Genomic DNA, 15,950 nt, shown 5'->3' on the forward strand with positions numbered 1-15,950 from the left:
GCTTGCCGGTCCCGGGCTTAACGATCCCGGGCTCACGGGCTATTTGTGTTTAACCGGGCCGTCACGGGTTTTTGCACCACTTAAGCTCAGGCCCACTTGAACCGGCCCATTAGGCCCGTTTGGACCGCGGTCCCGAGCCGGTCCCGAGCCCAGACCGGCCCACAATACAGCCTTAACCTCGTATCTAGGGGTGTCAATGCATATTTAAAAGCCGACTAAATTGACCAGAACGTACTGCACCAAACCAATTTTTAGATTTCTTTTAATAAAATCGTAGGTTTTTCTATAATAATGACAAGTTTTTTGCCTTCTCTCTAGGAATTATGACTTGCATTTATGAACCTATTATTATGAAGTTCGAATTCATATATGTTTTTAACCATTAAATATCTGAAATTCATCAAAAAGTTTAATCAGAATTCACGTTGCTGAATACTTATTATTTCCTAAATATTACTGACAAAAAATTTAACATTTCTCTACATTCCTTAAGAGGTTAGCTATCTCACCTTCTATTTGGAATAGTTAATCGTACCATTTTAGTACAAAATGGTTATTGAAACCAATAACTACCCATTACCAAATGGGGGATAAAATAAACCGGCATTTTATTCAGAAGATGAAATTTCTTACATCACCAACCAAATGGCCCCTAATAATATTATTTTTTCTTTTTAAAAAGAAAAATTAATTTGAATCGTACAGATTTTGAAGAAAAAGAAAAATTAATTTGAATCGTATAGATTTTGAAGAAAAAAGAAATTTATTCATATCAGATTTATTCATTCTTTGTAAATCTTTTTGGATTTTAAAGAATTTGAATCGCATAGATTTTTGAAGAAAAAGAGACACGTCGAAAGAAGCATAACACATTTTCAAAGAAATTAAGTCCCATAAGCAACCTATAAAAGACCACAAGAAATAAATAGATAACTATCATTATCTTCTAGATGTAAAGGAATAATCACCAAATACAAGTGTCATTTACCAATTTATAGTCAAAGAATTCTACAACTTTCTCAATAAAATGAAGCAAATATTAATACGGTGTTATGGTAAGATGGATAGAATTCCTTTAATCTAAATAAGAGTCTTTAATTCGAGTCGTGAAATAAAAAAATTCTGATAAGGAGCGTTTTTTTTATAATGAAACTAATTAAGCTCCAGAATAGTATTTACACAACATGTGATATGTTATTAAGCTCATGTTATAAGTTCGTACTCTGACACAAACAAAAGTGATATATAAGTGCAGAAAGACAGAAGGGCGAGTCCATTAGCCATCATTGAGCTTCGATCCATACGTCATTAACCCTCGAAAGTTTCTCCATTGCGCAGATAAATATAATATGTGAATGTCCTTTAATACAATTATATATGAAGTAATGAAAGCATCCAAAAACGGATATCCTTCGAAATTATAATATTTACATGTATAATGTATAATTTGGAAAAGGACAATCATGAAAGAGTATAATAATGCTCCCAAAAGAAAAGTCTTAACATTTTAATTGTCAAAATGATGAGTTTATATTACAGAAAAATAATACACAGGTATGCAGCAGACTCAAATACCCTAACAAACGGTTTAGCCATGAATTTAATTCAACTAGGTAACACCTTGTTTAGATGATTGTTACCTATTATATTATATCGTAGTGTTAATTTAAATTTAATATTTATTTTGATTGTTAAATTTTATTATATTGTATCGTTAAATCAAATGTTACAATACAACGAAAACTATCACGGACAAATTTAGTGTGGTCACATTGTTACATTTTTTTTCTCTCATCTTGCCCTTTCTTATTACTAAATAATCACATTTTATCCTCTGCATATTGCTGGCGCATGACATCATAAAACGACGACAAACAATATAATCTATTCTTGTATATATCAAAATAATATAGTACAATACAATACAATATTATACGATACATTATGAAACTATACATAACAACCATCCAAACAAGCTGAAGGATAGAGTTAAAAAGAACTTGTTTAAGGATAAAAATAGATCATCAAATAATAAGGCAACATGAGACAAAGAAATAACATAGGTACCCCACAACACCAAATTTGTTCATAAAATGAGCATCTTTATTGTCACATAACAATGAAACCAAATAATACATCGCAATAAATTTTAAATGACAATCAAAACAAACATCGCACTTGAAATAAGTGCACAGTACGAAAGGAACACACAATAAGGGCAGAAACCAAAACATATGAAAATTTTGTAACCTGAAGTTGCAGAAAAGCAACTAAAGCTAAGCATCAGATGCACATTCCTTCAGCAATTTGAGTACATTTTTGCAGGCCACCTTCTCGGCCATTTTTTTGTCTCGTTCCGAGCACGTGAACTTGTGACTAACACCGTCAGCTTCAACCTCTACTGTAATATACGCCACGCCATTCACACGTGAGACAACATTCTTCTTCTTTATATAACCTTTCTGGTCACATAGTTCACTCAACTCTCTGACTGGATGGAGCTTTACTGTATCCGGTGTAATCAACGGTTCCAGAAGTGTTCGTACGCTCTGAAACACAATATCTTTGTTGAAGCCAGAATCAACAAAGATCGCCCCGGCAAGAGACTCAATAACATCTCCAAGCACCTACATCGAACCAGAAAAGCAAACAAGTTAATAAACCTAAAATAGAAAATCAAATTAGATTATTGGATACTCTATCTGTCCCAATTTATGTGATACACTTTCCTTTTTAGTATGTCCAAGAAAGGAATGTCACCTTTCTATAAGTAGAAACAATTTAACTTTTAAAATTTTCTTTTTACCGTTAATGAGATGCTTTACTGCCACACCAATGTCTAAGGTTTGTCTTAGAATTTAGACCACATATTTCAAAATTCTTCCTTTCTTAAACTTTGTGTCCACTCAAATTGTGCCACATAAATTGGGACGGAGGGAGTAGTATTAATCCACATTGATCTTAAGTTGCTTCCGTCAATTTTTTCCTTCCGTTTCTAAAATTTATGGTTTTCAGATAAAGTGTTATTTCTAACTATGAGGCAAGTATGCAATACCTTTGGAAAAGTAGTTTCGGACTCCCATCCGAAAGTGGACACCGGATCCAGTTTCTCAAAATTCAGAACAGTATTAACTATCTGTCTCTGCAGATCCTGTGAAGCATGAAGAATGTGCTTGTGTAGGCCAGCCCTAACAGCAGCTTGAGCGTAGCATTCATTATTTACGGAGGCAGACCTCAAATCAGTAATGAGTCCTGGAGACAGTCCCGGATATTTGAAATACAGATGCGCTGTAACAGCATAATCTAGCACTGCATCTCCAAGAAATTCCAATCGCTGCATAGCCAGGTAAATCATCAGCAGTTGAATCAAGAAAGGTAAAAATGTACAAATACCAATGGAAGAAAATGATTTCTTTCATTAATAACCCTTTATTTAGGAAACATCATAATTGACTTTTCATTGTTCATATAACAATAAGTAAACAAGATTGCTAATGGAAGACTAGAAGTCAACTGGAAACGACATCCGAAGTACTGCATCTGTTTAGGATACTTATTCTGAGCTAATGGGACATCACATGTGATTGTAAGAACTTTAACCTTAAAACAGAACAGGAAAAGGGAATCTGAACTTAGAATAAGATTCCCCGAAGGCAAGCCAGCATTCCAAATAAAACCATGAAAAATTAGCTTGAAAGAATGAAACAGTGCACTTTTTTCCTTTGTCACTAGAAGTTTTATGAAGAATCATTAAGTACTATCGAGCCGCTTAGGTCAATGAAATGTTCAGGTTCACAAGACATAGATCCAACTATTTAAAGATTCAATGATAGAGCAACCACGAGACGCAGAAATGCAATCAACATCAAGATGGATAATAGTTATTTACGAGACTAACCTGATAGCATCGTGGAATCTCAGGTAGCATGTAAGATCCGTGAGTTAGAGCCTCTACAAGCAGAGAAGGATCATGGAACTTGTAATGTAGCAGTGATTCCAAGTATCTGACATTAACTAGCTTCTCAGCATTCATAGGGAAGTGCCTCGGCGAAGGTGCATCTACAAAATCAATGCCGATCCCAAGCCATTTCATAAATGACAAAGCCGCTACTTCCCCGCCTGAGCTGAGGAAGGCACCTATCAGTGCCTCAACAACATCAGCTACCCTCTTACTTTTCATCTTCTGCCTTCCCCTACTATACATTTTTACTGAAGGCATCAGCACTTCTTCATCGAAATTGTGAACTTGGGAATTATCACCAGGAATGAGCCACCCTTTAAGATCGAATGGTTCATTACGAATGAATCCCTGTAAAGAAAGGTATTTATTGGGATAGCACACATCAAGCAATCCAGAAGTGTTAAATAAATAAAATGTTAAAACTCGACTATAGGAAATCTTTAAGAATACTCGGGCATATTTACTTATTCAAAGGTCCAAAAACAGTCTGTCAAAATTGACATGTCCTACGACAAACATACTCCAATTGATGCACTGACAAAGTAGACATTTTTTACAAACATAGGTAACAGCAATGGCCAAGAACTACTAATTAACATTATAACAAACACTAGACTTAGTTGTGTGGGCGAGGGACAGTAGTAAAGAATGTTCATACGTGATAGTTGGCAACCTTTAGGTCAACAAAGGTCTTTAATTAAAGTGCACGTGCATATAAGTCAGCAAAGATTCATATAGACATGGAGTTTATGCTATCCAAACTCCTAACGAAAACCCAACTAAATTATCACCAAGGAATACCTACCGGTATTTTACGAGCACATCCAAGCTTGCACAATGCAGCATTGGAAATAATTTTGTTTTTCTTCACAGTGAGTAGACCCTCGTGATGATTTTCATAAGTCTTGAACAGCTGTATACTCGCAGCATATTTGAGAAAAGAGTCTCCAAGTGTCTCAAGTGATTCCAAATGAAACTTCTCGACGCATTTCTTTGTTGTAATTGCTTCCAGAACCTAAAATAACCAAGCAAGGACCACAAATCAGCTAAAACACAAGGAAGTCGAGAAAAAGCTAGTCTACTGATGGAAACTCAATCCCTAGAGTATGTGTAAAGCTCAGAGCTTAAGAAGACTGAATAAAATGGAGCTAAATCTGTGATGAGATAAATGCAGCACATACCTTAGCAGTTGGAATAAAAATGTTTTGAGTGCACTGATCTGAGTGCATCCTTTTCAAGTTTGAAGCCATAATCAAGGACTCAACCCGATGCATGACCGAAGGAAGATATGAATAGGTATAAAGGGTAGAAATAGAGACAGGTGACATGATGATGGAACAAAGTTCAGGAGGCAATTCAACAGATGAATCAGTTGAATCTGCAAAGGCGGACAAGGAGGTCAAATAAAAAAGAATAGTGATTTTCCATTAAACAGTGAAACTAAGTTCTGAGTTCTGCATTATAACAGAAGGAGAGCCATTTGATCAACCTTTAGCCTTCTGACTTCTACATCTTTGAAGGTAATTGTGTACTTTGAAAATGCGTTTCCCCCTAAGAAGTGGTTCTCCTTCAAAGCATAAGTTGATCCCATGCCTGTAAACCGCACCTTACTTAATATTTTGAAACCAAACATTGATATAAGGAAAAGCTGCACCAAGGAATTAGTAGTTAATTGTACAAACCGCTTTTTGTAGTATTCTTTGTAGGTAACGGATTCTCCAGTTCTCTGTTCCAGCAATGAGTTGCAATCCAAATTATCCAAGAAACCGGTAACGCAGTACAAATAGCCATTATGAGGCGTACAGACCAATGAGTTCTCCAACATGCAGCTGCATACCACCCCAGTTTTGGTGTTCACACTGCGTTTGCAACCTTGCGTAGAACAACAATCAATATGCTTATCCCCAAGAACTAGAGAAGGAAATAGCACAGAATTCACACATTCCCAATTTATTTGAGGGTTTTGAGTTGAACCCAAAGATGGAAGCAAAAGATAATCAGAAACTGCAGAACCAACAGGCAGTTGAACTGCAGCCAAAGCGTCCTGCAGTTTACTCAGATCGCGGTCAAGAAGAATTCTGAATAGACTGACTTGAAACCTCTGACATCGTAAAATCTGGAGAGAGAATATAAAAAGTATTACCTACTTTTTTACAGGTGACAAGTAAAGAGAGGATAAAAGTCATAAAAATTATAGTCACCTCTTCAGAAGTAAGTCTAACAACTCCACTATAATTTACTTGAACTAGCAAGCTTCCCTTATCAACATCCAAGTCAAAAGTCAGTCTTTCATCGTCAAACTTGAGCCTTGTCCTAACAGCAAGTACTATCCCACGAAGCTGGTAACTGCTGTAAGAGTCATGTTGCAAATCAACTACGTAGCAGTAGTACACTGTTTCCGTATCATTGGCACAATGACTAACCAATTCTGGTGGAAAGTACTTTGATTCTTCATCGGTAGAGATTTGACATCCTGCAAAATATAATGGGTTAGAAGGCAAGTAACTTTAGTCCAAAAAACAACCTATAACCAAAAGTGAGAATTACCCAATTCTTTGATGATGGCTTCTTCCTCCACGATATCAGGAACAAGATTGTCGGTCAAGGCACCCTCACGATGAAGTTCTTTACAAGCTTCGAGGCAAGCAAGTTGCTTCAATATTTTGGTATTCCCTTTCACACTAATAACTTTTTGCAGTGGGCAGTTTTTGGGAAGATGTAGGGTGCAGGTTTCTGTTTCCTTCTCAATAACAAACCTAGGACTGGGTTTATAGTACCTACAATCACATTGAACGGCGGTCAGTAATGCAACATTTAATGCCTGAAGTACTCAAAGATACCAAATCATTAGAACGTGGCAAGGATTATGCAGTACAAACCCATCCGAAGATAGCCTTGAGCAATAGAAGTATAACAATGACACGCTAGAACTGAGGGTGACAACTGCTCCAGTTGTTTCAACTTTATAGTGCAATTCATTTTGCAATTCATCATCAAGAGGTGAACACGGAATAGAAGCATGGCGTAATGATTCTTGCCGCATGATCTCCCCACTTTGCATATAATTTTGCATGCGAGTAAGAGTTGATGCATCCCCGCTAGGAATTAAGCCAGAAATAGAAGGATAATCAGTCCGTTGTTATAATTAAATCTTCCAAATTTTATCAATAATGATTGCACAAAATCAAGAGCTGAAGCAGATTTAATCTTTTCAATATGTGCACAATCGACAAGAGCATAAATAGAATGTTTTAAGTGAAAAATACACCAAAAACAATAATGACAGAACCCTTTAAAACATTCATATATCAATTATATCCAAGTGATAGTATTTGTATTTGTGAGGAGGGAATGGATGGAAAAGCATACCTCCCAACCATCAGAATAAAGTGTGAGTTCTGCTTTCGAGCTCGACCACGAGACTGTATAAAGCTACAAACGGTTGCTGAGGGATCAAATCGAATGACAAGGTTGCAACTTTGAACATCCAAGCCCTCTTCAAGAATAGAAGTCGCTACAATAATGTTGACCTGCAGCATTTTGCATGGAAATGAGACTTTCAATCTTCAGAAATCATCTACAAAAGTAGGGAAAAATAAAACTGGACTTACCACACCCTTGCGAAATTCTTCAACAATTTTATTTTGAACATTTCTACTCTGTGACTGCAGCATAGAACTATGTCCTGCTGTGTACTCAGTTTTCCAACCACTTAATTCCGGAAGCAACTCATTTAACAAAGACCGAAGAACAATAGCTGTAATGATTCTCTCAACAAATATGATGCATCTCAAATCCTTCAGGTCTCTATTGGATTGGTAAAAAAATGTCATCAACAAAAAAAAAGATGTCAGCCAGTGAATCACTAAATAGAAAATCCTATTTCCCCACAAGAACTACATTATTTAAGACATATCGCAAAATCAAGGAGCAAATAGAGTGATAGACTCCAGCATCACATTTAATCAAGATAAGATGAGACAAGAAGCACAGGATTACAGTTTTAACATTAAAATGTGATCATTAAAAGGAATAGCGTAAACCATTGGTAAACTACCATGTGTAATGTTATTTCAAAAGCATAGATGAAAGTACACAGTCATGTAAGGGAGTCACTTAGGCAGCATAATGCTCCCTCCATTACAGTTAGATGGCTTGCGAGTTCAATGACTCAAGAATTGAAATTTTTTAGCACTCATCTTGTGCTTCCAAAATATTTAAATCCGTCAACACAAAATTGCATGTCATTCTCTCGTTGCCACAAATCCTAAGAAATCTATCGGACAACTTTTTTTTCCATTTATTCTATGGAACATCCAATAGCTTGAATTGGCATTGATGCTTTTAACAAATAGAGTTAATAGTCAGACCTCTTACCTGTACTCAAGAAGAGACTCTATAAGACTATTAACTTTGGATGTCAAATATCCAGCATCAACATTTGCATGAATATCACCACCAAGTGACCAATGTGAACCTATGTAGAGAGAGAGAGAGAGAGAGAGAGAGAGCACGAAAAAACAAGAAAGAAGTCAAAAAAACATATTTGCAGCTCAGGATAAGAAAATGGATGTTGCTAATTATGATACCAGATGGTATGCGAGCCGAGAAAACCTTAGATGCACCCAAACTGAAATTTCTAACAATCGTTTGAGCACAAACATCTAATTCTCCCCATGAAAAGAAGTCGGTTTCTTCAGAGGACAAGAACTCGGCTGCCTGATTCAAAACGAATTCATGTTAGGAAAATGATCAAGGCCAAACTGATTAATTTTTTTATGCACAAACAAGGAACTTATTTACCTTGAAAGTCAGCCAAACACCCAGCTCACTCAAACAAAATATGAAGGACGAATATAGTTTTGACAATCTTTTTCTTGCAGAACCAGCACTTAAATCAGATAGGCTTGACTTTGAAATCAAATCTTCATACTGCAATGATAAGAAAACACAACCAGAATTGAAAGAGCAAAAATGTAGACCCCATATGTTGAACAAGCCAACATGATTGTTTAATCATTACAAGAATAGATTAAGGTTTAGTTCTAAGTTCCATTATTTTCTCAGTGCACTACCCATTTTCCGCTCGCACACAACTACTATATAGAGAAAGGAAGAGCCAAAATAAACTGAATGATAAATGACACTGTATATAAGTTCCAAGGGGGAAAAATATATGATATAAAGGGGAGTAAATCCAGAGAGAAAGACGAAAGGTATGTATGAACATTCTATTAATAGAAAGGCATAATCCATTGGCTGAAGAATTGATGCTTACCTTGTCTTTCAACTTTATCAGGTCAGAAACTAAACTAACAAACAATGTGCACGGAATATCCACATGTTGATATATCTTCAGCTTCGGAGTTGAGAATGGGATATACTCTGCCAAAACAGATTCACTGACACATGTGTATACCTTCATTTGCAAAGGCAGATCACAATCAGACGAACTAAATATATATCTACTTGTGTCTGTCTACTTGCATACATTAAAAAGACATGCTACCCAAAAAATAAGTGCAATGCTCAGCGATGTACTGACGACAAGCATCAGAAGCAAAAAGTTTAATGCTTCCACAGTCCGGTAATAAACACAAATTACAGAAAGATACATTTGCAAAAATCATGTTGATGCCATCACCAAAAAAACTTCTTTAAAAAAGAAAATAACATGCTTCTATCCTTTGAACTACATTTAAGACCATATTGCATGACGTGAATGGATAAAAGGAGAAGATTTAGAGAGAACCTTGGAATGCATAAGATTCTCGAGGTCACGAATCATTTCCCAAGTAAATTCCGCGCTAGAACCTGCAATAAAAGTATGACTATGACAATCCACAGAAAGACAGTTTGCTAAGAGTGTGATGTAAAAGCATCTCAAAGGGTTAATTGATGATGATAAAATTAAATGTCAGTAACCTTTAGTCTTTATAGGGGAAGCAGTCATTCCGAATATTCTTGGAAGTTGTGCGCTTTCAAGGGTGAATTGACGATGATAAAATTCCTGAAATTAAAATCAATTCTTTGACGAAAATTGTTCAAGCACCATAATAAGTCATGCTCAAGCAGGATTATAGTGGGTCTTTTCTAAGGTGCGGTAAGATTGTTGGACTAGTTAGACTTAAATCACATACGTACAAAAGCAATGATGTGAGCATTAGAGTGCCACATCGGGTAAATGTACACACTGTCTACTGTGCCTATAAAAGAATTCAGCCATAAGACATGTATTCCCATATTCTCTCAAATCTCTTTTTTATCTAATTCCTGTATTCTCTCAAATCTCTTTTTTTATCTATCTTTTTACAGGTGGTATGTGACATGCAACACACACTCAAGAGACAGGAAGTACTGAAATAAAATACTGTTGAAGAAGTGGTGGTAAGTATACAATAGTAGTCAATATCCATTGAGACAGAAATCCAATGTTGTTGATAACATTTTGCTCCATTCTTTCTTCTTTATGATGTAAGTAGGGCACTCTCCCTAAGACGAGCACAAAAATTAAGGTCCAGCATGATACCGATAGAAGATGAGTACAAAAAATATACCTTCATTATGCAGGCATAAGGGTGTTTGCCTCTTGCATTGTGACATTCATCAAATATTAGAACTTTGATCATTTCAATTTTTAAGAAACTATGCCTCAAAGCAGCAAGTAGTATTGCGGGTGTCATTACGAGGACCTGAAAGACAGAAATGATAATTACTTATCAAGCATCCAGGTATATATTTTTTGATAAGGACATCCAAGTTATATATATACAACTTAAGTCCTAGCATGTATATTCTGAAACTCAAATCTAAAATATTTGCCGAGAGCCATGCCAAAACAAAAAGGATTGTAAGGCAAAAAAACAGCAGCTTTGTTTGCGAATTCCCTCGGAGAGAAGCTATTGCTTATACTCCATAGCCATTTGTTTTGCCGGCAGGAAAAATTTTAAGGATTCCATTACCGAAGTTGACATGAAGGATTTAGGAATTGCAAAGAAAATCCTTGGTATGGAGATTTCAAGAGAAGACGGTGTTGTACATCTTTCTCAGAAGAGGTATATTGAAAGGGTTCTCAAGAGATTCAATATGCATACGTGCAAGCCTGTAAGTACACCATTAGCTCCTCATTTTAAACTTTCAGAGTTACAAATGCCTCAGTCCGAGGATGAGGTGGAGCATATGTCAAAGATTCCTTATGCCAGTGCAGTTGGTAGCATTATGTATGCTATGGTATGCACACGTCCAGATATTGCTCAATCTGTAAGTGTGGTAAGTAGATACATGTCCAGCCCAGGAAAGAGGCATTGGGAAGCTGTCAAGTGGATATTGAGATATCTCAAAGGAGCTTCTAGGGTTGGTCGGACCTTTTGACTAAATGGAAGTGCATGTCTACTCAAGCAAGTGTTAATAATATATCACTAAAGCTAAAATATAGTTCACGCATACCTCATGATCGTCCACCTGTTTTTGCCATGTAGCAGCATCCCAATAATCGACACCCATTTCTCCCCAATACTTGCCCACTTTCAAGTCGGTATGCATGATGAGAGCATCTCCTTGCTTTGTAATTATCAATCGCAAGATCAACAAAATTAGGACAAGTCAAATAGACAGTAATGCACCTAAAACCAAGGCCCTTAGAAAAAACACAAACTAAAGGGGTACTCCTCAAACAATATCACAAGTCACAAAATGTGGTAAAACCGTAAAACTAATGCTCAATAAAAGAGTTCCACAAACTATAGCCAGAAGTGAAAAATATACACAGTAAGATCATGAAGTTTAAGGACTAGATTAAGCTAGGAGTAGTACCTGAGCCACCAGAACAACCGTCGGGACCAAGAAAACAGCTATGTATGGAGAAGGCTTTCGAAGAAGATAAGCATAGCTTCTCAAAAGCATAATAGCAATAAGGGTCTTTCCAGAACCAGTCTCCAAATAAACAATAGTGTTCCGCTTTAATGCCGTCTCCAATGCCTCTAACTGATAACTACATAACAAAATCATACATAAAAAACACACATATTACAAAGGTTCCTTCCTTTTCTATTTATTTTTTCCAACTCCATGATACATTAAAAGAGAAAATAAATGTAAAATGCCAACCTTCTTGCAAAAGGCAGAGAGTCAGGGCAGAGCTGTTGGTTTTCAGAGACTGTAACTTCAGCTGGCTCCATTGATAGTTATCTACATTAACATCAGACCAAATAAACATAAGGACACCAACCAAGTAACAAAGATGAAACAGAAAAATCTACAAGAAAATGACAACCAGTTGATCATACATAATAGCAGCCTATTTATCTTACATACCCTTTTTACCATTTTAAGCAAACACTAAGAAAAACCAAGGATTTCACAAGGCACAAATAATTAAAGATTTAACACCATGGAAACACCCACTTCATAAAAAATCCAAGAAAACTCTATGAGTAACAATGATGAAACAGTAAAACTCCTAAAGGAAATGACAATCAGGTGATCATACATTAAAAAAACCACAAAACTCCTGCATACCCTTTTTACCATTTTTTAAAAAACACAAGGAAAAACCAAAAATCAAGAAAAGAATACCAATAACCACCACCACCACCACCCCTCTAAAAAAAAAAAAAGACATCACAAGTAAATCACATATGCATAAAAGAGTAATCTGAATGAAAAACACCCAGTTGAATAAAATGCATAAAAGAGTGATTTTATGAAGAAAAACACACATAAATAGTTAAGAAAACTCACTGGCTAGAGTTGAATTGCAGGATTGTGAATAAAATATTTCAAACAGTTTTGAGTGTTTAGTGAAGAAGAAAAAGTAAGAGAGATACAAGGGAACTATATGTAGAGGTTTTTAGCTTCTATGGAAAGGAAAAATACTCTCCCCCACCCCACCACCCACCACCCCTTAATCAGAGTAACTCTGCAACACCACCACCACCCACCCACCCACCCCAGGGAAAAAGCAATGATAGTACAATTTATGATCAATACAAAACAACCCCAGATGAAAAGACAGAATCTTTTTGACCTATTAAATATAGGAAATCCAATTTGAAGGAATATAAATCAGAACTCCTTTAATACTGTTCTGTTTAAATTCCTCTAAAGAGAAAAGCACTCAGTATATTCATTTGTTTTTTATTTCATTATTGACCCTTAAGAATCTGTTTAATGACAATAGAATTTCTTGATCTACGGAACGAAATTTGATAATGTAAGGGTAATTTAGTCATTTTGTATTAAGAAAATGGACCACCTTAATACGGAATTCTGTTTCTCGTCACTGTTACGAGGAAATAGGAATAACGCTGATGGTTACTGTTAAGGTGTTCAAACCGAACCGGAAAATCGCACCAAATTTAAAATTCAAACGAAACCGATTAAAAAACTCAATTAAGTTTGGTTTGACTTGATTTGGTATTGAGTAAAAAAAACCGAACCAAACCGACATATAAATATATAAATTTTATTTATATTTTCAAGACTTTATAGTGAATTTTCTTAAGAAAATGTAGAAATATTTGGATCCTCTCATGTATTAACCTTGAAAGTAGTAAATTAACGAAAAATTATTGTTAGATGACTAAAAAAATAACTATCACGTGTTACTAAAAAAATTCTCTCATTAGAATATTTTAATAAATCATATGTTTGTCAATTTTTTTTCCATATTTACTAAACATATATTCACTTATTAAAGCTTTATCTATAATTTTAACAAAGTAAGACTGAAATAATATTCATGTAACAAAAAAACTCGAAAACACTAAAAACCCGAACCAATCCAAACCGATATAGTTGGTTAGGTTTGATTTTGGTAAAAACTAAACAAACCCGGTCCATGCACACCCCCTGGTTACTACTATTTTGCTTCAGTGTGACGTGCACGTGACCGAGAATAATGAGGGGAAAAACTAAACATTTTAAAAGTTCAAAATAAAGTTGGTTTCTATCAAAATATAATTATATTTATTTGTTTGGCTGTTAGTGGGCGTTTGGACAATAAGAATTTGAAATTTCAGAAAAAAATAAAATATTTTTTCAAGTAAAAATAGTATTTGAAAATTAGAGTTGTGTTTGGACATGAATACACAAAGAAGCTAATTTTAATTTTTGTGAGTGATTTGAAGTGAAAAAATTTGAAAAATAATTTTTTGAATTTTTTCAAATTTCAAAAAAAAATCCAAAGTTCAGAAAATGAAATTTAAAATTTTCATGGTCAAATACTTATTCCGATAAAGAAAAAATATATTCAAAAAAATAATTTTTTTATCGCCAAACGGGCCTTAATTTAGTATGTTGTATGATTGACTACAGATAAATTGTCAAGAAAATTTGTAATTTATATCAGAGTTAAGTAAGTTATTTATCGTTTAAAAGAGGAATAAATAGAAGTGCATCTTATCAAGGATTATAAATAACAAATTACTAACAATTAATGCTAATCTCAAAAAAACCATTCAAAGAGATTAAAAGTTGTTACTATTGGACTATGGAATAGTTATACTTCCATTGGCAGAGCACTTGGTTTACACGCGTGCCAATATTTTACTTGTAAAATGGCATCGAGAAATTAATTACATACTGACTTTTCAGCAAAATTTATCTTAAAATTAAATAAAGATTATCACTTGATTCAAGAAAATAATTAACAATAAAGTCGAGATCAGTTGCAACTTGCAAAGAATGTCATGAATTCCTTTTGGGCGTTTTGACATAAGAATTGTAAAATTCCAAAAAATGGTGAAAACAAATTTAAAGTGAAAATGGTATTTAAAATTTAGAGTTGTGTTTGGATATAAATATAATTTTGGGTTGTTTTTGAAGTTGTGAGTGATCTAAGTGAAAATTTTAGAAAACAGCTTTTTGGAGTTTTTCAAATTTCGAAAAATAACAAAATGCATCTTCAAGTGAAAATTGAAAATTTTATGAACAAATACTGATTTTGAAAAAAAGTGAAAAAATTTTAAAAATAAGGAAAAACTTCTTATGTCCAAACGGGCTTACGCAGCGTATAGATAGTGTGACAATTGAAGTGCTTCGTTTTCTTCTCTTTTTGCATTTTCATGTAAAAAATTTTAGTGTTATTTCTTCTAAAACAGTTTGTTACAGTAATTGGTTCATAGAGTAAAAGGAGTAGTACATAATTTACTGTAATTGTTAGGCATTCGAATCAAAGATGTGATATTAAGTAGGAGTAATAAATATACAAATCAAACATATTATGGATGAGCATGCCTTTAAACGGTTTATAATCCTGATGCAAAATCCCGAAAAATCTTTACACTTTCGAAATTTTATATTATTATTTGATGATATGTATGATCAAAATTTATTTTTTTATTTCCTACGTAGGTAAATATATTAATATAGTTGTTAGAAAATAATATATAAATGAGTGAGATGATTATCTTAGTTCAAATAAAGTTAGATTAAATGAAAAGAAAAGGGAAAAACTACAAAAATCCCTTGCGATGAGCTCGTGATACGAGATTACCGCATTGGATTCACCAGCGTGAGAAGAGCCTGGTTTGGTCACGAGGTCTCACGTCAGCTCCTTTACCATTAAAAGAAAAAAGATACGCAAAAACTAAAATCCAAGAAAAGATACAAATCCAACTAGAAAATAAAGAAGATTTAACAAATAAGTCACATAGAATCAAGATTTAACTCAATGTAAATAACCAAATCAACAAAAAAAAAAATACTACAAAAAAGAGTAACATTTATGAAGAAGAAACACAAAATTGGTTAGGAAAACTTACTGGCAATAGTTGAATTGCAGGATTGCGTACAAAGTAATTCAAGCAATTTTGAGTACAATTTATAATCAATACAAAATCTTTTTTCAGAATGAAAGAGAGAGAGGAAAATGAAAAGACAAAATCTTTTGGCCTATTATATACTAGTAAATCCAATTAAAGGCAAAAACCAGAACTCCTTTTAATACTATTCTGTTTAAATTTCATAAGGAAAAAAAAACTAATTAAAT

General features: G+C 34.4%; 1 protein-coding gene across 1 annotated transcript; it reads right to left on the reverse strand.

The window, feature by feature from the left end:
- Window positions 1–2,081: 2,081 nt before the first annotated feature.
- On the reverse strand, window positions 2,082–12,912 carry LOC107802922 (endoribonuclease Dicer homolog 2). Its single transcript, XM_016626501.2, has 23 exons — window positions 12,701–12,912; window positions 12,068–12,148; window positions 11,774–11,951; window positions 11,408–11,521; window positions 10,519–10,653; window positions 9,887–9,971; window positions 9,714–9,775; window positions 9,240–9,380; window positions 8,765–8,893; window positions 8,551–8,680; window positions 8,339–8,438; window positions 7,573–7,768; window positions 7,331–7,491; window positions 6,841–7,059; window positions 6,509–6,738; window positions 6,163–6,434; window positions 5,644–6,077; window positions 5,451–5,554; window positions 5,143–5,339; window positions 4,767–4,976; window positions 3,899–4,309; window positions 3,056–3,334; window positions 2,082–2,627 (listed from the first exon to the last, which is right to left on the reverse strand). Exons 2-23 carry the CDS (start codon window positions 12,136–12,138, stop codon window positions 2,277–2,279), a joined length of 4,209 nt encoding a protein of 1,402 aa, XP_016481987.1. The 5' UTR covers window positions 12,139–12,148; window positions 12,701–12,912; the 3' UTR covers window positions 2,082–2,276.
- Between the last annotated feature and the right edge of the window lie 3,038 nt (window positions 12,913–15,950).

This window comes from Nicotiana tabacum, chromosome 11, assembly GCF_000715075.1.
Source record: "Nicotiana tabacum cultivar K326 chromosome 11, ASM71507v2, whole genome shotgun sequence".
Lineage (NCBI taxonomy): Eukaryota > Viridiplantae > Streptophyta > Magnoliopsida > Solanales > Solanaceae > Nicotiana > Nicotiana tabacum.